General features: G+C 39.3%; 3 protein-coding genes and 1 long non-coding RNA gene across 5 annotated transcripts; all 4 read right to left on the reverse strand.

Moving 5' to 3' along the window:
• Positions 1–4,903: 4,903 nt before the first annotated feature.
• On the reverse strand, positions 4,904–11,725 carry LOC125261440 (voltage-dependent T-type calcium channel subunit alpha-1H-like). The gene is made up of 10 exons (XM_048179988.1): positions 11,714–11,725; positions 11,462–11,631; positions 11,016–11,142; positions 10,793–10,918; positions 10,483–10,572; positions 10,154–10,362; positions 8,546–8,660; positions 6,864–6,946; positions 6,642–6,772; positions 4,904–6,281 (listed from the first exon to the last, which is right to left on the reverse strand). Exons 1-10 carry the CDS (start codon positions 11,723–11,725, stop codon positions 5,617–5,619), a joined length of 1,728 nt encoding a protein of 575 aa, XP_048035945.1. The 3' UTR covers positions 4,904–5,616.
• LOC125261455 (voltage-dependent T-type calcium channel subunit alpha-1I-like) lies at positions 6,269–8,915 on the reverse strand. The gene is made up of 3 exons (XM_048180019.1): positions 8,527–8,915; positions 8,338–8,408; positions 6,269–6,946 (listed from the first exon to the last, which is right to left on the reverse strand). Exons 1-3 carry the CDS (start codon positions 8,618–8,620, stop codon positions 6,833–6,835), a joined length of 279 nt encoding a protein of 92 aa, XP_048035976.1. The 5' UTR covers positions 8,621–8,915; the 3' UTR covers positions 6,269–6,832.
• An 88-nt stretch (positions 11,726–11,813) lies between the features above and the next one.
• Positions 11,814–13,758, reverse strand: LOC125261454 (voltage-dependent T-type calcium channel subunit alpha-1H-like). The gene is made up of 3 exons (XM_048180018.1): positions 13,451–13,758; positions 12,100–12,200; positions 11,814–12,006 (listed from the first exon to the last, which is right to left on the reverse strand). The coding sequence occupies exons 1-3, from the start codon at positions 13,619–13,621 to the stop codon at positions 11,874–11,876; spliced, it is 405 nt and encodes a 134-aa protein (XP_048035975.1). The 5' UTR covers positions 13,622–13,758; the 3' UTR covers positions 11,814–11,873.
• A 2,328-nt stretch (positions 13,759–16,086) lies between these two features.
• LOC125261453 lies at positions 16,087–18,557 on the reverse strand. 2 transcript variants are annotated; one of them, XR_007183301.1, is made up of 4 exons: positions 18,395–18,557; positions 18,219–18,322; positions 17,924–18,144; positions 16,087–16,376 (listed from the first exon to the last, which is right to left on the reverse strand). It is a non-coding gene; the product is annotated as an uncharacterized LOC125261453 (long non-coding RNA). The 2 variants fall into 2 exon arrangements; XR_007183300.1 differs by having other exon boundaries at positions 18,219–18,554.
• Positions 18,558–23,630: the final 5,073 nt, after the last annotated feature.

Below are 23,630 nucleotides of genomic sequence, written 5' to 3' on the forward strand. Positions count from 1 at the left end.
CACGTCGACGTATTTTCGAAGTCGACGTAATCGATGACGTCGACGCGTCGTTGCAGCACTACTTAGATTTGGTAAAGAATCCTAAAAATGCCCCCCGTTTAAGAATCACATACAGAATTGTAGGAAAATACAAGAAGACAGATTTTTATAGGCTTTATAGACAGACAGATTGAGAGTGACTTTTAAAGGTCCAGCACCACAACCTCTTGTACCACTGTTTGAAGAATTTATCTTCCGGAATCTAGCTGTAAGGTGTTGGAGTTTATTTTTAGTCCATCTCTTATCCTGAAAAGTCCACCTTGCAAAGATAATGATCTTCCAAAACTTCCTGCCAAAAAATAGAAGTGTGCATCAGTAGTTAAGTAATGACAATAAACTGTGGAATCTTGTTTCTGCCACTGAATAATAATAAAAAAAAGTTAGCCTAATTGCAACTTTTTATCTCACAAGTCTAAATATTTTTCTTACAATTACGAGTTTACATAATTGTGATATAAGCTCTCAATTGCGAGGAAAAAAAAAGTCAGAATTACGAGTTTATATCACGCTATTCTGATCTTTTTTCTCGCAATTTTTTCTGGCATTTGACGGTTTATATCTTGCGATTCTCATTTTCTTAGAATTGTGAGATATAAACTTGCAATTGCGAGAAAAAGTCAGAATTGTAAGTTTTTATCATGCAATTCTGACTTTATATTTTGCAATTGCGAATATCAAAATCACAATTATATAAACTCGCAATTGCGAGGAAAAAAAAGTCAGAATAGCGAGATGAAAAGTAAAAGTCGTGATTACTTTTTTTTTTTTACGGAAACAATCTTCTATAGTCATAATGTATGATTAAGAGCTCATATTAAAAACTGATTTTATAGTTCAGTCATGGCAATAAACCTTATAAAAACTTAGAGAGCAATATATTACTTTTGGTCGTAATCCCTGTCTTTTATTCCCATTGTTGTAAAATTGAAAATGTCTTGGAAAATGATCGCTGAAAAAGAGTGGGAACCCTGTCTCCTTTCTTTTTCCATGACAAGGAAAAAGCACTGACCACTTCGAGTGACGAACGCAGCGCATCCGTCTTTCTGCCAGGAAGCCTGCAATCACACTGTTGAGCCAACGCCGGCTCCGTTCAATGCCGTATGCAGACCTAGCAGTCTGGCCTCGCTAGTTCTGTCGGGGCAGAATGGACGAAAAGAGAAGCCTGGTTCTGGGTAGCATCCTGAAGACTTCAGCCAGGTCCGTCTGCATTTCCCGAAGGAAATCCAGGCGGTTGCGGCCCTCCCAACATACGCTGTTTCCACCGAGGTGAATAATCAAGATGTCGGGAGCTGGAGCTGTGGCTCTGAGAGACCGCAGCACTGGAAGCAACTGCTCCCAGAGTCTGCCTACTTTGCCCTCCCAGGTTATACTGCAGCGAAGGCCAAGGCTCCTGGCGAGCCCCTGCTCACAGATGTGAGCATACAGCCTTTGAATAATTGAACTTCCAACAATCCAGACAGGAGTTACTCTGTCATCCGCCATCTCGAAGAAGAGTGAGGGTGCTGTGATTTGGTGCCAGTATTTAGGATGAGCGCTGCGTTTCATTGTCAAAAGGTGGTGCTGTTGCGTATTCTACAGGCAGCGACCTCTTCAGAGCATTTACAATCAGTGAATATCCCACATTATCAAACTGCCTTTTAACAAAGTACAAATATTTATCACAAGCCCTTTATGCAACAGACTTTATGCGATGAACTTCACATGAACAAACAGGAAAACAGGTCTCATTGTACTTGTTTGTCGGTGAATGTGTTAAAGGATTAGTTCACATTAAATGAAAATTACCCCAAGATTTACTCACCCTCAAGCCATCCTAGGGGTATATGACTTTCTTTTTTCTGATGAACACAATCAGAGTTTTATTAATAAATATTCTGAAGCATCAAAGCTTTATAATGGCAGTGAACGGGACCAATGAGTATGAAGCTCAAGAAAGTGCATCCATCCATCATAAATGTGTACTCCACACGGCTCTGGGGGGTTAATAAAGGCCTTCTGAAGTGAAGTGAAGCGTTTGTGTAAGAAAAATATCCATATTTAACAAGTTATAAAGTAAAATATCTAGCTTCTGCCAGACCGCCTTCCATATTCAATTTATGAAGAAAGTGTAAAACTCTCGCAGTTCAAGATGCTTACGCTATGTCCTACGCCTTCCCTATTCAAATTACGAAAAAAACTTAATTGATGCGACGTCAGGATATTTATTAATATAAATATATATTTATTAATATAACTCTGTTCATAACAAAGAAGAAAGTCATTTACACCTAGGATGGCTTGAGGGTGAGTAAAGCTTGGGCTAATTTTAAAGTGAACTAATCCTTTAACGGCTGACGACGATATCTATGGACTTTTAAGGTAATCAGCTAACCCTTCTAGTTCTTTATATTGTTGGCATTTTATTCGATTTAAATATCTGAATATTACTGAGAATAATAACAATAATTCTTAAAAAAAAACTTTTATATATCAATCTGCATATAAGATAGACATTATGCTCATCTTTTCTTGCTCCTTTAAGGGGCCGTTTACATATTGCATCTAAAAACGCATCCCTTTCTCCTCCTTTCCACAAGCGATTGCGCTCCCGTGGCATCTGTCATTGCTATGCAACACTGAACTGCACTCTCCACGATGAGGAGGAAGTATTAGCTAAGGATGAATGATTTCTAGCACTTGCATTAGCTCTACTAGATATATTGATGGAGATGAGAAAGAAAAAAACACCCTGTACAGCTATGATCAACTGTTCGGCTGAGCTTTCAGTTTTGTTACGGAAAGGCAGAAGCTGATCGGTTGGTTCTTGTCACATGACCTACGGTGCGCTTACGGCATTCTGAAAAGTTGAGAATTTTTGCACCTGGAAAATGCACCGCATGCGCGTCGCGACCACGTCGCTTCCATTATGAGCGCGCCTGCCGCACGGCTACATCTGAAATAACTGTCTTGCTCATGGAAAAAACGTGATATGTGAACGGGCCCTAAAGATATCTAGAGTAAAACGGCTCTATATTTAACACAGCACATACAAAAGACCTGAACCCTAAGTGATGCAAACTGTTTTACAGAATACAGAAGTTTGTAGCGCATAGCTCCCATTTTGACATAACTTAATTTGTGTTAGAAAGCTAAAAAACTTGATGACATATTTAAATGAACCGAATTTACAACATTTAGTACATCATATAGTTTGCAAGGCATGAAAACAGTATCTTGGCACTAGAGTCAAGTAACCGAAAAACCTGGCAGTTGGCCATCGGGCCATCCTTATTGTTAAACCAAGATTAAGTGTTTCTTTTATTACTATTACAATGTCAGTAAATGTTTAATTCCCCAATCATAAAATGATTCAGTTTTATACACAAGACTCAGTTCTTCAATATTATCCTCAGTACCAGCTGCAGTTAAAGTCAGTACTGCATCCACACACATTCCTTACTGTGAGACCTCTATCAGATTGGCTAAATGTCAAACCACAGTATTGGGTGCGAAACCACGAGTGGTAACATCCCAACAACATGGTGAGGAGAGACCAAGGCATTGCAGCACAACACAGTTATGTAACCAGGAGATCTGTTTGCCCAATAAGGCTATGAATCCTCATCACTGTTTATTAATGAAAAATAAATTGATAGCTAACCTCTGCACAAGTCATAATGACATTTTGCTGGGGAATACTTTATGATATAGTCAGTTTCCTTACTAACAGTCATTAACAATCATCATATCAACCATCCTTATGTTGTGATGGCATCCTTATGACAGTGATGGCACATTTTTGTAGGCCAAACAAGGAGTTAGCATCACCCTCGACAAAAAGCCAGAAGGATTTTTTTGGATTATTGCAGAAAATAAGTTCTGTGAAACAACAAAAAATTATGATACGTACACATTGTGTTCATCATGATAATCTTCACAAATTAACACAACTTTTATGAATATTGAAGCCTAGATACAATCGGCAGGAATAAAAAGCTAAACGTAGGCTTTAAATGAACTACACCACAGTCACGTGACTTCAACATCACCATCACCACCATTAAGCTTCTGAAAACTCTTTCGAGCATGATTTAAAAACTTTGAGTTAGAATGGTTTGCAAGAGCACAATAGTAAACACAACAGGGCTGTGATGATGTTTAATGTCTCTGACATCCTCCGTAGCCCCTATTTAGCCACTAGATAGCAGCTGCTTTTTTTCAAGACAAGTAAAAGCTTTAATAAAATTACAAGGGGGGTATAACTGATGTATTTTATGCCATAGAATAAAACGTGAAAATGTCTTTAGCTGGTGTTAACCAAAGACCTTATTTCAAGCATCTGAGCAAGCATTCAAGCAACCAGAATTCCATTAAAAAACCCTGTCTTCATGGCAATAGTGCTATAAAATGTTAAGTCGTTTTCGGGATTTGGCCAACAAAAATACACCATCCCTGCAACACTCTGTTAAAGCACTGCAAGTGTTCAGAATATTCATGAAGGAACCCACACTTGCACTCACCTGCTCATGATATTCAATCCCCATACTCAAGGTGTTGATAAGGATGGCAATCATAATTCCTCGATTAAAGTATTTGCTATCCACTATGCATGTCAGTCGGTCTCGGAAGTCCTCCCAGTACTGAGCAAGGTACTCCTCCAGTATTTCATGATGGGGTGCACGGCTGGGTTTGAACTCTGCTCCATGGGAGAACTCATACACCACGTCTCCTTCTAAACTGGAGTAGTCTGAATCACCGAGCTCCAGATCCAAGTTCTCCAGGGCCCTTGTGCAATACGGGCAACTCAGGAGCTCAAGAAGCAACTGACTGGGCACCACACCAGCTATCTGCAACAGCACACGACTGTGGCCTACATGGGGGAAAAACACAGTCGGTCAACAGTTACTGCGTTTCATGCATTTCAATGCATTAAGGAAACACAACTGAACTATTTCATTTGCTAATTAGGAAGCTAACATGCATGTTATGTACAAGGGTCACATCTTACTTTTTTATTTTTAATACTTTAAAGACATATATATAGAAAGACATGAATAAAGACATGAATATAACGAGTATACATACTCTTAAATATAAAAGAAGAATGATCATAAGGGTACAATAACAAGTAAATACTTGAAAATATGATAAGAATAAATATATAAAGTAGGAGTACATGAATATATGAAAGCAAAAGTAAAACTGATAAATCATCAGCCATAAATTATTAACATAAATATTAATAAAAATGCATTAATATGAATATCGGCCATTTTGGATGCATCAAACACACATTCTGTGAAATATATATTTTACATAAAATATAAAATGTTTAATACAGTACATTTGATTTACAGTAAACTTTTATAACCTTTTCATACTTTAATTTTTTGAAGTGGTTTCACTTCAGCTACAACCTACTGAGTCTTCTTTAAAACAAGACCAATGTTACCAATGTATTCCAAAGCATTCTTGAATTATAAACATTAAAGTTTGGATAGTGCATTTTCATATAAATACTCAAAAAGGGGGGCGCTGGTTAAGGGGTTAAAGAACCAGGGCGTCACCCATAAAATTCCCAGTTAGAGGAAGGTGGCGCTACAGAGGGCTCATCTTTTTCTTCCGGGGAATGTGCAACGACTGTCTGCGCGTAGGAACGTGCCTCTTTTCGCTGAGTTCTTGACCAAACAGCCCATCATCTACTGAAGAGTAAATCTCAATTGAGTGCCTGCGATGGTCATCGGTACTGTGGGGTTTTTCCAGAAAACCCTTAGTGTCCACACTGAAGCACTTCTTCGGGTCTTTGATGCTTAACTCGCCTAAGTCTGCAGCACTGCTGCAGTTCTTCATGAGCATGGGAAGCGGCGTCCCTGAGGTGGCGTAAGGAGAGAGGGAGTGACTCCGTGCTTCTGCCTGGACCCCTGCCCACAGCCGCGCTGTACTGTCGATGTGGCGGACCTCCTTGCCGGTCGGATCAGCGGAGTCAAACATGGAGCCACTGGGGCTGGTGCTTCTGCTGCTGCTGGCCAGGCTGGGAGGTCGAGAATGGATATTGTGCTGGCTATGGGACAGCTGGAAGGTGCGGACACTGGGTAATTGTCCATGTGGGGGAAGCAAGGGTGACGCCTGAGGGATGCTGGGGCCGTCGATACGAGGAACATGCAGCTTGAAGCCTGTGGTTATCCCTGCCTGTCTTTCAAGATTGTCCTTGGATTCAAAACTTTGCACGTCGATGGAATCGATAAAAAGTCCATTCCAAAGTTCTCAAACGTAGCATGTCGACTTAATCCTTCACATGGGTTTTCGTCAGTGCATTCTAGATGAAAATATTGGTAGTCAATAGTTTAACAAGCGTCAAGTACTTTTAAACATCTTACACACAAAAAGCACAGCTAGACTCCCAGATTATCACTGAATGTGTTGCTAAAAGTGAAGATAACCTGACAGAGTCCTCGGTATTATCATTAAAGAAGCAAATGAGCCGTTACCCCCAGACACGTCTGACACAATAATTAGCAATGATTTTAAAGTTGAAGGCTAACGAAAGTAATTAGAGTGATAGGGGATATAAGTAGCATAGAAATGTCTCTTTGAGCCTAGAGGCTATCTCATAAATATGCTACCATTGCAGGAGCAAGCTCCAAAGATCAACAGCGCTAATTTAGGTTCTTCTTCCAATATGACAGTACTGTAGACTAAAAAGAGCTCTGTGAGAGAAGCATGCCCATGGGGACCAAATTGAAGCATTTCTGACCTAAAAATGAGAGTGGCAGCTAAGGTAGAGCAAAGCCGCTAAAACTGTGAAATGGAGAGCTCAGTATGAACAGTGAGCAGGATTGCAGCACTGAGCTAGTTTCCCAAAAATCTCCACGCCAAGTGCCGCGTAAATGAAGAAGAGGAGCATAAACAGCAAGCCCAGATTTCCCACCTAAAGAGAGAAAGCGGATTATCACAGTATGTTATTAAACAATCAATCATGGGGAGTAGCATTGTGTTATAGATACTTTATCTCCAACTTTTTCTCTGTCCTCCCCCATGTCTTACATATCCACACAAAGACACAAACAAATGCAATTGTGCACTCCATCCCTGCATCTCTCTAAAGCAAACATACACACAACGGCATACTGTATGCACTGCAAAAATATTTTGTCTCTATTAATATAAACTGTATGTATTTGAATTACAATATATACGGGTCTTTGACAAATATGGTTTTTAAAAGTGTAAAAAAACATAATGGAGATATAATTTCATTGTTGACACTGAATAAAACTTCAAAATTAATTGTTTTTTTTTAATAATCAATTAACACTGCTTTTGTCATTTTTTTTACAAGATTGGCTAAATTTGTCACCAAACAAGTAATTTGTTTTAACAAAAAAATCGGTTTTACCGAATGACGATATTTTCAGACAATGCTAACAGACTGATATCTAGCTAGCAAGCAAAAGGACAATCAAACCTTTTATATTTAGTGCAACATTTTCCATGTTTTATAGCGGTTGAACCAAATGACCATGTTTCGGGACATGCGTATGAGCGAGTGAAAACAGGAATTTTTCTATTAGTTAAGAGAGAGTTAGTTACTTTGCTTCACAATCATGTGGTCCTTTGCAGGTGACTGAATGATGTCACGTCCTGTCACATGATATTGACCACATAACTTGATCCAGAATGTTCCCTTTATATTGGTTGCTCCGAATGACATCAATGAAATACATTTTTCTGGACATTCTTTCTCATAACAAAGCAACGACTTCTACACATCATTTTAATACCATGTTGCACTATGTTGATATGATGTTATAAAAACATGCCAGAATAAAAAATATATACATTTATCACATTTTAAGATATTTTAATCACAAATGAAATGACTGTATTGGCCTTTGGATGGTTAAACCGTATGCACTTCAAAAACTTTAAAATACCTTTATATGTAACAAAATATAATTAAAACCTTTTGGATTCAATAAAAGACATCTAGTTGTACTACCTTACACACTTTGGATGTCATATCTTTGTTTTTTTATTATTATTAAGGCTTTTAGACAAAAAAATACCCCTCATGTTATTGACCCATATATAATATTAAAATATATAATACATAATATTTATAATACAACATATTAAAAATATAGTTTTAAAAGCACATTGGTATAACCTAATGTATCTGGCCATGTTAAATAATATCATAAAAGCAAAAAAGAAAAGAAAAAATGCTATAAAATATTTTTATAAAAATAACACATTTATATTAATGAATTAATTGATGAATAAACAAATAAATGAATATAAAAACACAAAATTAGGTACCTGTGGTAAAGCTTGCATTACTGTGTCCAGCAGGGCTCTCATGCCTGTAGCCATCTTCAAAAGCTTCAGTACTGTTGGGCAAGAGCACAAACAAACCCATATCCAAAACACATCCATTTGTAATAGACCACACTAATACATTTATGGTTTGGGGGAAAAAAACAAAAGAAGCTTAAAAAACTGCAGTTCCTCTAGCTATTCTCAGCACCCTCATAATGCGGATGATGGTGGGGTTGATTGGCAGCGCTGCAGTGATCTTGATCTCCTCAAGTGTGATGCCCATGATAGAGAGCAGGACTATGGCTAGATCCAGCTGGTTCCATCTGCCAGCACATTAAAGCATCATACAATTAAAATACTACATCCAGTAAAGAGTGTAATTTAGCTAATCGGTGTCTGAACATTAAGCAAGCTGAGCAAACAAACCACACACAGATTTATAAGCATATTGCAAATACAACAACATATGGTTGATTGCACCTGTACATGTGCTAATGTGGGATTATTGATAAACAACAGGGATCATGATCTCATGTTTTTGTACACGAAGCTGATAGAGTCTTTAATTAACTTTATCGGGTTAAGCACTTACAACTTACAGCAAGTATGTATATAGTAAGTATACCATCTGAGGTGCACCCTAATAAGCCCTTAAGAATACTGATTTAACTTCCAGAAACTTCTTTAGTACAATACAGATTTGCATTCATGCATCCATTGTTAAACTTATGTACAGGGTATTCACATTATATTCTGTTCACATTAGAGTCATTTAGGCAACAATACCTGTCTTTGAAGAATCCGAAAACCAAATGCAACAAGTTTGAGCAAAGCCTCAATTATGAAGATGACGGTAAAGACATAGTTACAGTATTTCAATGCCTCTTCAAATGTGGTGGGCATTTTTAATGCTTGATAAAAAAGACAATTCTCTTGTGGTTTATGACAAATGTGTTCTACAAAACTATTTTCTTAATGTCCACATGGCCAAAGTTGAAGAAACCCCATGTATTCAAATATTTGGCTTCTTTTCTTTCCTGTCCTTCTAAACTCACTCTGTGTTGTGAGGACTGTTTTGTGAGACGACCTTCAATCTATCCCAGATGAATGCATTGAGGGGCTCTTTGAATAGATCTAGGGAAATAAAACTCAACTGCTATGGACTCAGCTATGAGTACTACAAGTCACGCTTACATACGTACACGATTAATCCCGACTGCAGTAAAGGCTAGAGGAGCCAAGTGTGACAAACCTAGATAAAACTGTCGGCTTTTATGCTAAAGATCATTTATCAGGAAGCTTTGCCCTGGCAGGCATGGTGCTTAAACAAGAAAACACTTCTTCACATTTATTTGTTTAGTCACGTTTAGTCACAAGGTGCGCTGACTCTACACTCTACTTGGTATTACAATCTTGATTTGCTCTGATGGTGAACACTAAATTAACACATTAAGTAAACAGTCCTAATTAGTACTAGTACAATCTTCTATTTAAAATAAAACAGTCTTCTATTATATATTCATAGCAGGACGCTCTGCTGCTTTGGCCGTGATGCTGACCCCATATGTACTGTGCAAACTTCCCCTGTTGGCTTGTCATGAAGAATTTGGTGTTGCATCTCATGCAGGAACATGCTGCAGTCCATCACAATCCAAGGCTGACATCAAATTTGTGCCAAAATGTGCACGTTTTTTTAATGTACTCAGCCTTATGACTGCTTGTTTTTAAAAATAATAATTAAAAAAATCTTTCTCTAGCTTTCTCTCTCAGGCTCTGGAAGCAGGCAGTGCTCAGAAAAATAGACTACCGACCAAACCCACAATTCTCCTTACTCACGCGCTTTTTCTCCAGCAGTTTCTGCCTCTTCTCCTCACGCATACGCGCCTCCTCTTCCTCCTGGTTCTGACAACACTTGTGGAAGTTCTCCACCAACACTCCCACAAACAAGTTCAGCACAAAAAGGCTGATAATCAGCAGGAAAGAGATGAAGTAGAGGAGCATCCAGGGGTTGTGATTGCGCACAGGCTGCAGGCGTGAAGGACATGTAGAGAGAAGACACATCCATCATATGACAAATTACAAAAGTTATGTGAATTTATAAATACGGAAACAGCACCGGCCAGAATAAGCAAAGCAGATCCAAACCTGCTGGTTCACCCCGACAGCGTCCAACCCGTCATACATTATATTGACCCATCCGTCCCTACAGGAAAGCACGAACAGAGACATGAGAGCCTGCGGAAGAGAAACAGTAAACGGCAAAACCATCATTTATTCAGTGCAGTAACAGAGCTCATAATGACAGTCTGGGAATCATTTCAAACAAATTACAGCAGAAAATGTTTTCTGAAGGTCCTATAAAAATGAAAAGGCAACATGACCTCACTCAGCCAATCACTTTATTATGATTCAGTGTGTCCAAACCAATGAATTGTGTCTAGTGAATAACAGTTACCTGTCCCAAGTTGTCAAAGTTGTACTTTCTCCGAATCCATTTGTAACCTTCATCTTTACATTCTTCCATATTGGTGATGTTTTTGGCGTCACCACCTTCACAATGGTAAAACTTTCCTTTGAAGAGCTGTGATAGATATTATCGATGCTGTGTTATCTAAAAAAAAAAAAACCCTCATATTTTTGTTGAAAAGCATGTATTGTGTAGTGGTTGAGGCAATTACCTGAACTCCAAGAAGGCCAAAGACAATAAAGAAGGCACAGCAGATCAGCACAATGTTCCCAGTGGGCCTCAGGGACGTTATTAGCGTTTCCACCACCAGCTTCAGTCCAGGAGCACGACTAATCACTCTATTTAAGTGAAAAACAAAGACACAACCTATTTCAGTCTGTCTGGATTGCAGTAACATTTATGTAATGGTACAATAGACTGGGTGACCTTTAAGATTGATAAACCACCGTTTGGTCTTACCTCTAAAACAAATTCAAGGATAATAGACTTTTGTTGAATCAGTAAGTGAGAAGGGGCTTTTAGCGTGTAGGCTCGGGAGATAATGCAACCACACAACTGACCTTCAGTTTATTTCCTAACAGGAGCAATGACTGTATAGTGGATTTCATTGATTGACCGTGCCTCAGACAGGCGCGTTGTGACCTTTCGCTGACTCACCTTAGTGGCCGCAGAGTTCTCAGCAGGATGCAAAGGATTCGGTTTCCACCAGTGGAAGCCAGAGAGACCAGAATGTCAATGAGAGAGACAAAAACCAGCACCCCATCCAGAACATTCCAGGTGCTCTGCATATAACTGTGGTTCCCAGAGCAGAAGCCAAGGGCCACCACCTTTAACACAAGTCATACCACATCAATGTGATTGTTTTGTGGAATGAACACTCTTTGTACATTATAAAAAACAAAATCATACCTTCACAGTCATTTCAGCAACAAAATTCACAGTGAAAATATAATTTGAAATACTGAGAAACATTCTCTCCTGAAACGAAAAAACAGAATGTATCATACATCCAATAAGCATGAAAATCTCAAATATTAAATTCAAATTGACTATTAAGGATGAGATTTCACTAAAGCAAACTTACAGGTGGCTGTATAGTGGGTCTTTCCAGAGCAATAGTGATGCAGTTTAAGAAGATGAATACCAAAACGACATGATCAAACATTTTGTGAGAAATTAACCTCTGACAAATCATCCGAAACCTAGGACAGAATTATGTAACAGTTACAAAAGTGAACATGAAACTTTGAAAGGACAAACTGGTCAGTAGACGATAGGAGATGGCAAATGCTTACTTGGTCTGAGGCGAGAACAGATAAAGGGACCAGTCCTCATGATCTTTACACCACTTAGGTTTATATGCTTCTAATGTCCTCCTGAGACGGAGACAGAAACTCTGTCACACACAAGAGAGAGGCATCAGCAAATTGAACAAGAACTACAGCTAATTACTACAGCTCTAAATTGTCTGGAGTTTAAAGTGTTTAGGGTAGATAAGAACGTTAATGGTCTTGATTCAATATATCAATAAATAGGGATTCAAATGGATGCTTGTTTAAATGTGATGAATTGCCATTTGCCAACTAACTGTTTATTTTGCAAATGCGTTTTCTGTAAAAACAGATTTTGCACAATTAAAATCCACTTTGTCTCAACGTCTAATTGATTTGCCAGGTACTTGGCTAGAAAGATGGTTGAACTTGTAGAAATGACACCATGATGCAGCTGTAATTATGCAGCTTGTAATACAATTGTGGAAAATCATTATAGAATATTTCCAGCACTGACACTTTAATGCAGTTTTTATGGACATTTTATTCACTCCATTTTGCAGTTTCAGTTTCAACACCATGCAGCACCTTTCAAAAGTCAATTTAAAGTGTTTTTTTTTTCTCCAAGAGCTCATAAGAAATCTTTCACAAAAAATAATAGAAACATGGCAATATAGTGGCAGTGAATAGCGACCAGCATTAATTTGCTTTACCTGCAGTACATAGTCATGCACAAGCTGCATGCTCAATAAAGAGCTTTGTCATTGACAAAAGAAAGAAGACATTTGCAAGTTTTGTTTTCTACAATAGATTGTATGTACATATCCTGCACACTTTTTGTTTTACTAATGCAGTTCAGGCCTTTACATTTGCCAAAAATATAACTTTTTTGCTGTTATAAAAACAAACAAACAAAGCCCAGTCCAGATTAGAAAAAGTAACGCAGAAGTAATGTAACATTACTTTCCATAAAAAGTAACTAAGTAACACAATTAGTTTTTTATGGAGTAAAGCAATATTGTAATGCATTACTTCTAACTGTCAGTAACACTGGGAGTAACCATCAAGTGGAAAGTGATATCACATTTTCCCTACACCTTAAATACATTGTTAGTGTGTGTAACCAGTTACATGTACATAATCATTATTTTTAAAAGAGTTTTTACATATATTTTTCAAGGTAAAAAGTACTGTAAAAAAGTAAAATATCAAATTATTAATTAATAAATATCATGTTTTTGAGGAGTCGCACTACATGACATCATAGTTGAAACTAACCTTACTATGTCATAAAAAGGTAAATTATGGCATCCCTTCACCTTATGACATCGCTGTAATGGACATAAGGTTGACACTTGATTTTGTTTTTTCTTACCATTGATTTCTGATCAAAAGCATTTGGATCTATCGAGATCCCACTGCCCCGCCTGGACTCGGACTCCAGGCCAAGAGAGCTCTTTGGAGTGGGCATGGGTGTGGCAGCAGTGCGCATGATGACTGGAGGGGGCAAAGTGTCACGAGGATCCACATGCCTATTCGCCGACATCAACTCTATTGGTGAAAATGAAAGGGGTTATTCAATAAAAGTCAACACCATTCATTAAATAAAATGACAATAGATTATCCAGGAATTACTTAAAGAATTTAAAACTGAATTTACCTCAGCATAGTTGAATAACAAGAGTTCAGTACATGGAAAAGACATACAGTGAGTCTCAAACACCATTGTTTCCTCCTTCTTATGTAAATTTGATTTGTGCAAAAGAACACTGAAAACAGGCGAATCTCAACATAACACCGACTGTTACGCAACAGTCAGGATCCTTAGAGGATTAGTTCACTTTTAAATAAACTTTTCCTGATAATTTACTCGCCCCCATGTCATCCAAGATGTTCATGTCTTTCTTTCTTCAGTCTAAAAGAAATTAAAGTTTTTGATGAAAACATTCCAGGATTTTTCTCCTTATAGTAGACTTCAATGGGCACCAAATAGGTGAAGGTCAAAATTAGTTTCACTGCAGCTTCAAATTGTTCTACACGATCCCAGATGAGAAATAAGGGTCTTATGTGGAGGGCAGTAATACACTTAGCAGTGTCTACACTGCTGGAATACTAATAGAGAAGAAGAAGAGCTAGTTCAAGATGAGCATTTAGGGTTAAAACTTATATAATTATAAATAATAAACAAACAAATAAATAAAATAAAAACTTTTTATGCATTATGATGTATTTAAAATATTTAACCTTGTCATCATGCTTTATGTCTGTGTATATAATGATGTATACAAACACGTTTTCCTTTTTTTTTTTTTTTGCCATTATTATTGTTCATTGTTAAAGATACAACCCTGGTATCTTCCTTGATCTTGTATGTAATTATAGGTCCTGTAATAAAAATAAAGATATGAGTGACAGGTGCACTAACACCTCACAGCTCCAGTAACTCCACAACCCTACCTAGTGCAGTTTTTCTCAGTGTCTGAAGCCAAAGAAGACATCAGCAGCTGCTCGAAGATCTCGCCTTTGGAGAAGACTGATTTTATTATTTTTTTAAAATATAAGTATAAACTACTTAAAATTAAGATTACTCCAGAATGAATTGCTTTGGAAGCACACCTCAACACTTACACACAGTAATACTGATAAATGCTGATAAACCAAAACTTAATTATATTACTTTTCATTTTACTTTAGTAAAACAAGAAAAAAAAGTAATGTTTTGTCATATGACATAGCTGTGCATGAACACACACTAGACAAATACAGCTGATGTGAATACATCTCCATTTACAGTCAAGCAATGAATTAATGCATGAAGTAATACAATATATACATTTACTGATAATAGCATAATAATGTAAGGCTTGAATTTCCTGCTAGACAAAAACTGAGATCAAGCAACCTGCAATAAAGCAGTAAAACTCATCTGGAGAAGAAGATCTCAAAGAAATAGCAAAGGACAACGCCTTGCCCTAACCCCAAAAGGACAATGCCTCCCTCCCCCCCAGACGGTGATCATAACAGAATGTCCCCCTCCCGGAAGGCGCGTCCTCACGCCGTAGATGGCACAGATCCAGGAACTCAGGTATCCACGGTGGGTCAGGTGCCACGGGCGGCCACGGCGGGTCAGGTGCCACGGCGGGTCAGGTGGCTCAGGTGGCCACGGCGGGTCAGGAGCCACAGGCAGCCCTAGCAGTTTGGAGGCCGCTGATGACCGCAGCCGTGCAGGGTCCCCACCCACAAGCTCCCCACCCTTAGGTATACTGCCCCCCAAAAAAAGTTCTTGGGGATTTCAACGGGGACCGTGGCGGGTTCGTGGGCAAGAAGTTCGGGTGGCGCCGGCAGAGCAAGGAGCTTGAGTGGCGCCGGCAGAGCAAGGAGCACAGGTGGCGCCAGCAGGGCAAGGAGCACAGGTGGTGCCGGCAGGGCAAGAAGCTCAGGTTCTGGAGCGGACTCGATGGCTGGAACACCCCCTATGTTCCTTGACACCGAAGGGGCGGCCATCTTGTCCATCGCATCCAGAGAGCTGAGGTGCGTAGCAACCGACGAACTTGAGTGCGTTGCAACAGACGAACTTGAGTGCGTTGCGACCGGCGGACTTGAGTGCGTTGCGACCGGCGGACTTGAAAAAAGGTTGAAAAAACATTGATTTTACAACCATGTTGATCTATTTTTCATCATTGAAATAACATTATTTCAGGGTGCAAACCTGATAAAAAATAAACTAAAATTTCAACGTTGATTCAATATTAATTTGGTTAATGCATTAACATTGATATAACGTTGATTCAAAGTTGGTCTGCTATCTGGGACTGTTACGGTGATGATACTATATTTCTCTATAGTATCATAAATATTGTGGCATTCTGCTATTAACAGCTTTACACAATTAAGCCAAATATGGCAACAGCTCGACTACGCCACCCCGGAAATGGGCCGGGGACCCACGGGTACACAAAGTACCACACACACACAGATAAGCAGTAGCTGGACAGGTATCAGACGACAATGTACATTACACAAACTTTTATTTAATAAACATCAGAAAAATACAAGACCATTCTCTTTAATGTATAAAAGTTAAAAGAGGAGTACGATCACTCATAAAACTTCTTGCACATCCATACAGACATGAGTTTACCGCTTCAGAACTGGGGAATTCGTCTTGCCTATCGGATAAACACAGCAAACACTCGTGCTCTCACAACACAGCACCAACAACACCCGTTGTGAACACTGCAAGCCGACAGCCGAACCACCACCACACACAGAGGACACTGGCTAATACTGGTACCCCAATTCTGAAGGGAAAAAGAGAACAGGATGAGACACAAGCGCACACATACAGTAACACTTTCCACCTTATGGTTTGACCAAAAAATACGTAGCACATGCTGTTAAAGGGATCAATGTCACAAATCAATAGTGATCGTCCTAGCTGATGTTCATTAATTGTTAAGAGCACAGGATCATACCCAGGCCCGGTACTAGGCTTGCTTGACTGGGGGGGCAATCACAAATTTTGGTAGGGCAGCATTTTCTAGGCTAATATTCATAGCTAACTTTTTGTTTTTTTGATTCATCAAGAATCGTCTTGTGGCTAACAAATTATAGGCTATAGCCTAATTTGTACTGGCTATGTAGGCCATGTGAATTATTTATGGACATAATAAGGGGCGGAGCCAGACATTGTAAACATTCGGGGCTTAACCGAAATCTATATTTGTCCAATGACATTTTAATTTACTGACATGAAAGGAGCGTTTTTTGTAGAATTCTTGGTTAAAGTTCATAAAATGTACATTATATACCATAATCTAAGGGGGTCCGGGGGCATGCCCCCCCGGTAAGAAATTTGTGTGTATTTTAAGGTTAAATGCATCAGTCTGGTGCACTTTGGAAGCTCAAAACTGAGAGCTTCAACCCATGTACAGAGTGCAAATGGAACAAAGAAACAGCATTGACTTGTACCTGGTCATGAAAGAGGGCTCAAACATCTTTTTATTTGTGATATAGAGTCTCAGTCTACATTGTATTTTCGGATGCACACTTCTCTTTAAAACACGCAGCACAGAAACCTCAAACCTGAAAGATTCAGGGCTTTTGGAAAAACATTTGGGGTTCCAGCCCCCTTAGCCCACCCCTAGCGCCGCCCCTGGATATAATGTTCAAATTATTCATTGTTAACGAAATTACTGAGGAAATGTTCGCTGACAGCTATCTCAGCATGCAGAAAATATGTTCGGCTGATGCAGATGTGATCCTCATTGTGATATTTTTTTTAGGCTACTTGCTTGAAGATTAGGTGTACACTTGTTTTCGACGTGTTTTCTGATTAATGTTCGTTATTTCCCAGTTCGCATGTTTTTGGATTTTAAGTCCATTTTTGTGAGATTAAATATCATTATAAGCATAATATTCACTTTTTTTTCTGTGATTAAAGTGGCCGATCCTTATTCAATAGATAAGACGTTTTTAATGTTTATGTAGGCTTATTCATTTTTATTGTTGGCTGCACATTTTTGGGGGGCACAAGGAAATTCTGGGGGGGCAATGCCCCCCCTAGCCCCCCCTAGACCCGGCCCTGATCATACCATAAATATGCATCAGATAAACAAACAGGTGAAACACAAACACTGGTTCCAGAATAAAAATAAAGTCAAAATAACAGCATACACAAAACGACACAATAGTAGTGACAAACACGTAGCGTTTCGCCCCCAATTACCCCCTTTAAATCCACAGATCGCGGAAATTCAAGTCTCTTGAATTTGGCTGGATGCGCCACCGATGGCCGGCAACGCGCTGTTGGTCCGGTCGTCAAGGTGATGACGTGAATTAGTGTTACCTGCAAAGCCGCAGCAATGACATCATCCAGTATACAGCAGAAGAACGGTCGAAGAAACCAACGCGGAGAGAGAAAGAAACCATCCAGCCGTCCGAAAACGTTCCAGTTCATGCATTCATTACAGCTAAGAGATGATATAAATCGTGTTGTTCAACAAGAGGAATTACGATGCTTAACCGCGCCCACACAGCCTGCTGCAACACCTCCTGGCTCCCGTGTCACTAATAAAATATAAGACATGGCATTAAAAAATAGAAATTACCATCCCATTAACCCAAACATGAAATGCACATACCTGCAAATAAAGACTCGCACCACCCCGCACACTCAATGGCGTGCAAGCCACAAGGTTCGCAGAAATAAAGTTGCTCAACGCGTCTACCATACTCCTCAGCCACACTGAAATACATGGGTGTCAAATTACCCCGTCCAAACATATGCAAGACTGCAGCTGCCACCAGCAACGCTTACCTTCAGGACATCAACACGGCGCACCAGAAATGACGTCAGCACCGAGACCCCAAATGACGTGCCCTAGATGTCAGACTCATCCTTTTTTTATACAGATGGAATGTACCATTTTGCTCTAATTAACGAAAAGTGGGGGATAACATCACCACAATCTCATCATTCTCTATAACGCTCTATATTTCTTCGCGCCCTGACGAAACTTACCAATTCACAAAATTTCCTACTACTAAATTCATAAAAAGCAGAGATTCTAATTTTTGGACCAAAAACATCTTCATGTAATAACCTTACAATACTGTCTAACACTTGATGGCTGTTGTCAGCTAGGAACCTGGGTGTGCTCTTTGATACCAATCTTTCATTGATCAGGCCATGTTTCTAGCATCTGTAAAACCGCATTATTCCATCTTAAAAATATATCTTAACTGTGACATATGCTCTCAATGAAAAATGCAGAACAGTTAGTTCATGACCTCAGGGCTAGATTACTGTAACGCTCTACTGGGTGGTTGTTCCTCCCGCTTGATAAATAAACTACAGCTCGTACAAAATGCAGCAGCTAGAGTTCTTACTAGAACTAGGAAGTATGACCATATTAGCCCAGTTCTGTCGTCACTGCATTGGCTTCCTGTTAAACATCGTATAGATTTAAAAATCTTGCTAATTACTTACAAAGCACTAAATGGTTTAGCTCCCCAGTACCTGACCGAGCTCTTAAAGCATTATAGTTCTTCACATTTATTGCAATTTCAGAATTCAGGCCAGTTGATAATACCTAGAATATCAAAATCAACCGCAGGCGGTAGATCCTTCTCCTATCTGGCACCTAAACTCTGGAAGAATCTTCCTAGCATTGTTCGGGAAGCAGACACACTCTGTCAGTTTAAATCTAGACTAAAAACGCATCTCTTTAACCTGGCATACACATAACACATTATCAATTTATATTTCAAATCCGTTGAAGGATTATTAGGCTGCATAAATTAGGTCAGCCGGAACCGGGAACACTTCCTATAACACCTGATGTACTCGTTACATCAGAAGAAGAATGGCATCTACGCTAATATTAGTCTCTCTGTTTATCCCGAGGTTTACCATAGTCAACCGGATCTGGGCCGTTTTCAGGTGAGATCGAGGACCTGCACCCTGACACAACCACAACGCAGCCCTGAAGTGTCAGCAGAGATCGAGTCAACTAGATCATCCATTGTGAAGGCCTCATCGACACGACAGCCAGTAGCACAGTTCCTCAACAAACCGACCATACCGGCGTGATGAATACGATCCTCAACTGGATGGAACTGGATTGAATACTTTAAATATTGCGATCCTATCTGACTTATGATAGTTACCTGAATCGTAACAAAGCACTGTTCGCCAGAGGAGAACTGGCCTCCCAACTAAGCCTGGTTTCTCCCAAGGTTTTTTTCTCAATTTTAACACCTGTTTGTCACCTGATGTCACCTGTTGGAGTTTGAGTTCCTTGCCGCTGTCGCCTTTGGCTTGCTTAGTTGGGGACACTTGACATTTGATATTCTGGCCACTCCAGTTATCTCTGTATGTATATTTTAGGCAACAATAAATTTAACATATTAATACCATGCATGTGGTTCAGGCAACGCAGTCAATGATTATCTTCACAGCATGTATATTTACAACCAAACAAACAATAAAACACCAGAATGGTATAAACCAGAACTATAAAACTTCCTCTTTTCATTTACATTTTAAAAATATTAAACATATGTGGTTCAATCAATATGTGCATATAGTTTGCAATCATAAAACACAACTCTGTCTCATTTTGTTAAATGTCAGTTTTAATGATCAATAACAGCCATTATAAAAATGTAAGTAAAAGGTAAATTTACATTTACAGGTATAAGAAGCTACAATAAAAATTAAAGCAAACAGTTTAGTCAAACGTTCAAAGTCAGCGCTCCAATAGACTACAACAGTAAAGTTAAATAGCCTAAATATATAAAGTTATGAAACTTTACTTTACCCTCAGCCAAAACAATTTTCCAGGGAACAAATTATAGATTAATGAGACCAAAGATTGCCTGTTACATATACAAAAGATGAATTATATCTCATGTTTAACCAATACAAAGTCATCAGAGTCAGTGGCAAACATCAGAAGGACTAGCCGAGGTAAGGCTGCTCTCGGCGGGGTACATGAGCGCTGAACGCCCAGTGATCATCTGGATCTCACAACTCCAACAACGTCAGATCAAATTTTCAAATAGGCGCTTTCTTTATCAATAAACCACAGATTTGATCTTGGTGCTGTTGCTCTGTGTCTGCAGTTGAATTATCCAGGTTGTGGATGAGGAGCAACAACACTTACGGTGTACAGTAGTACATAGTAAAGTGCTATATAAATGCCTCATTCATTCATTAGTTATCCATTATTTATTATGCGTTCTTGTCTGTTCTTGTGAAACGTCATCAGTTGCGGCCCGAGTACTGATCCAATTCAAAGTTCACATCTAGCCAAGTAGAGTTCAAATCCCCGGATGTGTTCTTGAGCCGACTTTTATCGAGGATGCATCGAGAGGTGACTTGAGACAGCCAGGTATCCTAGAATGCCTCTTGCATCAACCAGCAACAGTTAAACTACATGTCAAGACATAATAACATGGGGGACATTGGGGGGTATTTTTCCCAAAGTGAGCCGTCAGCTCCAGTCCACTACAATTTAGAGTGGTTAAGGCCCGGGTATATGTCATTTCCCACGTTCTGCTCCATCTCGCGCACAGTTGAGTGTGCAAGCCTTTCAAAGATAATTCTTTGCCCGTCAGCGCGGAAAGACAGCGCGCCATCAAGCCCCGGGTATACTTCACTTTCCACGCCTGGACACGTCTCGCGTGCAGTCATGTCCGTGCATCTTTCAAAGTATACTAAACCACGGATGCACATGGATCACCGAGTTCGACACATGCGCAATAAAAAATTTTCTATACTATTACCAGACATCATGTCATCAATGGGACATTCGCTGGGCAGGATCGGAGAAGAAAAATAGTGCATCCACCATTGCAACATAGTTCAGAAGATACACCAAGAGAACAGGAATTAAAAAACGATGGGGAAAGCATGCCTCTGAGTTTATTTGTCTTGTTTTTGAATCGCTTTTTACACTCTTCTTTGACGAATGCACATTGTGCTTAGTACTGTGCGTATTGCCACCTAGTGGGCTCTTCCGTCTTGCTTGCGCATGCGCTGTTGCATGTGCACCATCTGTGCGGTGTCGAAATTTGGGCTGCATGCGGACGGGGTGTACGGCTGGCCACAAGCCTGCCACAGGACGAAAATTACGAACGTCAAATTCACAAACGCGAACGGCCGAAGTATTCCCGGGGCTTCAGTGATCACAAAAAATCATCTGCAGGCTGCCACTGTTCAGAGAGCAAAGCTAGTCCACAGTCTAGTAAACGTTTCTTTGTTGCGCCGACTGAAAACACATGAGAAACATCATGTGACTGGAGAGACTCAGACATTGCCGTACTGAATATTGAACAGTCACGCATGTGGATTTGGATTAAACAGGTAATCTCTTTGATGCCGTGCCTGAACACCGTTTATCCCTTCACAGTGGAGTATAGTGGATGGGCACACAGGGCTGTTAAATTATTATTATTATGCTACTTTTATTATTAAATTAATATTGCAATTCATTTAACCAACGCACTGCGAGCATAATAAAAGATTAGTTAGATGGCATACTCCTCATTTAAAAAAACAACTTGTTTAACCTTATAAAACTCTATCGTCCCGCCAGTGGACCACTGGGTCGTTAAAGGGTTCAACTTGTTTGCTTAACATTTTTGTGAATAATTTGCTGATGCAGGTACAAAAATACGTTTTGTAACTGCAAAATAAAAATAAAATAAAAAATAAAACTTGTCGCCCATGGTGCCAACTATAGCTGGAGAGGAGAGATTTGGCTGTGGCTAACTTACAGAGAAGAGATTTTTTGTTCAGCACATAAAAATGAACTACTTCATTTCAGACTGCGGTGATGTGGTTTCTCCACTGCATGGATCTTCATGTGTATCTTCAGGTGACTTTTAATAGTGAATCTCTTACCACACTGATCACATGTGTGCAGCTTCTCTCTGCTGTGGATCCTCTCATGTGTTTTCAGATTTACTGACTGACTGAATCTCTTGTCACACTGTGAACACTTTTAAGGTTTCTCTCCAGTGTGGATCCTCTCATGTGTTTTCAGATATGATGACTGATTGAATCTCTTGTCACAGTGTGAACACTTGTAAGGTTTTTCTCCAGTGTGAATTCTGTGGTGCTTTTTTAAATCACTCCATGTAGTAAAAGTCTTCTCACACTCAAAGCACATGTACTCTCTCACACCAGTGTGAATTTTCTCATGTTTTTGTAAACTACACAGCAGTGAAAAACTCTTCCCACACACAGAACATGAATGTGGCTTCTCCTTTGTATGAACTCTCAGGTGTCTCTTCAGGTCTGATGACCCTAGAAATGTTTTGTCACACTGATCACGTGTGTGGCTTCTCTCCAGTGTGAACTCTCTTGTGTTCCTTAAGATGTCCTCTTTGTGTGAAGCTCTTCCCACATTGATCACATGTGAACGGCTTCTCTCCTGTATGAACTCTCTTGTGAACATCAAGATTTTGTTTGGTTGAGAAACTCTTTCCACACTCAGTGCAGGTTGTAGATTTCTTGGCTCCTCTTTTCTTTAGAAATGTCTTTTTAGTCTTTAAGCGACTCCAAGGTTTTTCTCCAGGTTTGTCATGATGCTCCTCCTCCAATTCACTCAGTTCTTCATTCTTCTCCTTCACTTCCATCAGGTCTGAAACGAAAGGAAAAAAAGTAATTTCATTTTCAGTAAATCAAAATAATTTAAAGAGAGAAATATGAAGTAAAAAGGTCATAAAATTGAGACTTGTTGTGACAGACAACTGGAATAAAACATTATGATCATTTTGATGCATTTGCATAAATTAGTTGCATATGTTCCTGAAACTTTAACATTAGTCTTCCAATCATAAAGGACCAGCTGTCGTTCCAACGACAGAATCCAGTGGTCTGGTGAAGGTATAATGTGTGTACATCTTTTCAGCGCTCCTGTGAAGTTCACTTAATTTTAGAATTTAGTCTCAATTTTACTTTAGCTGCTCATTTAATCTGACTCCAACTTCAAATGTTTTTACATCAAGATTTACTGAATTAAGACAATCAGCACTGAATGGAG

Source organism: Megalobrama amblycephala, unplaced genomic scaffold, assembly GCF_018812025.1.
Source record: "Megalobrama amblycephala isolate DHTTF-2021 unplaced genomic scaffold, ASM1881202v1 scaffold415, whole genome shotgun sequence".
Lineage (NCBI taxonomy): Eukaryota > Metazoa > Chordata > Actinopteri > Cypriniformes > Xenocyprididae > Megalobrama > Megalobrama amblycephala.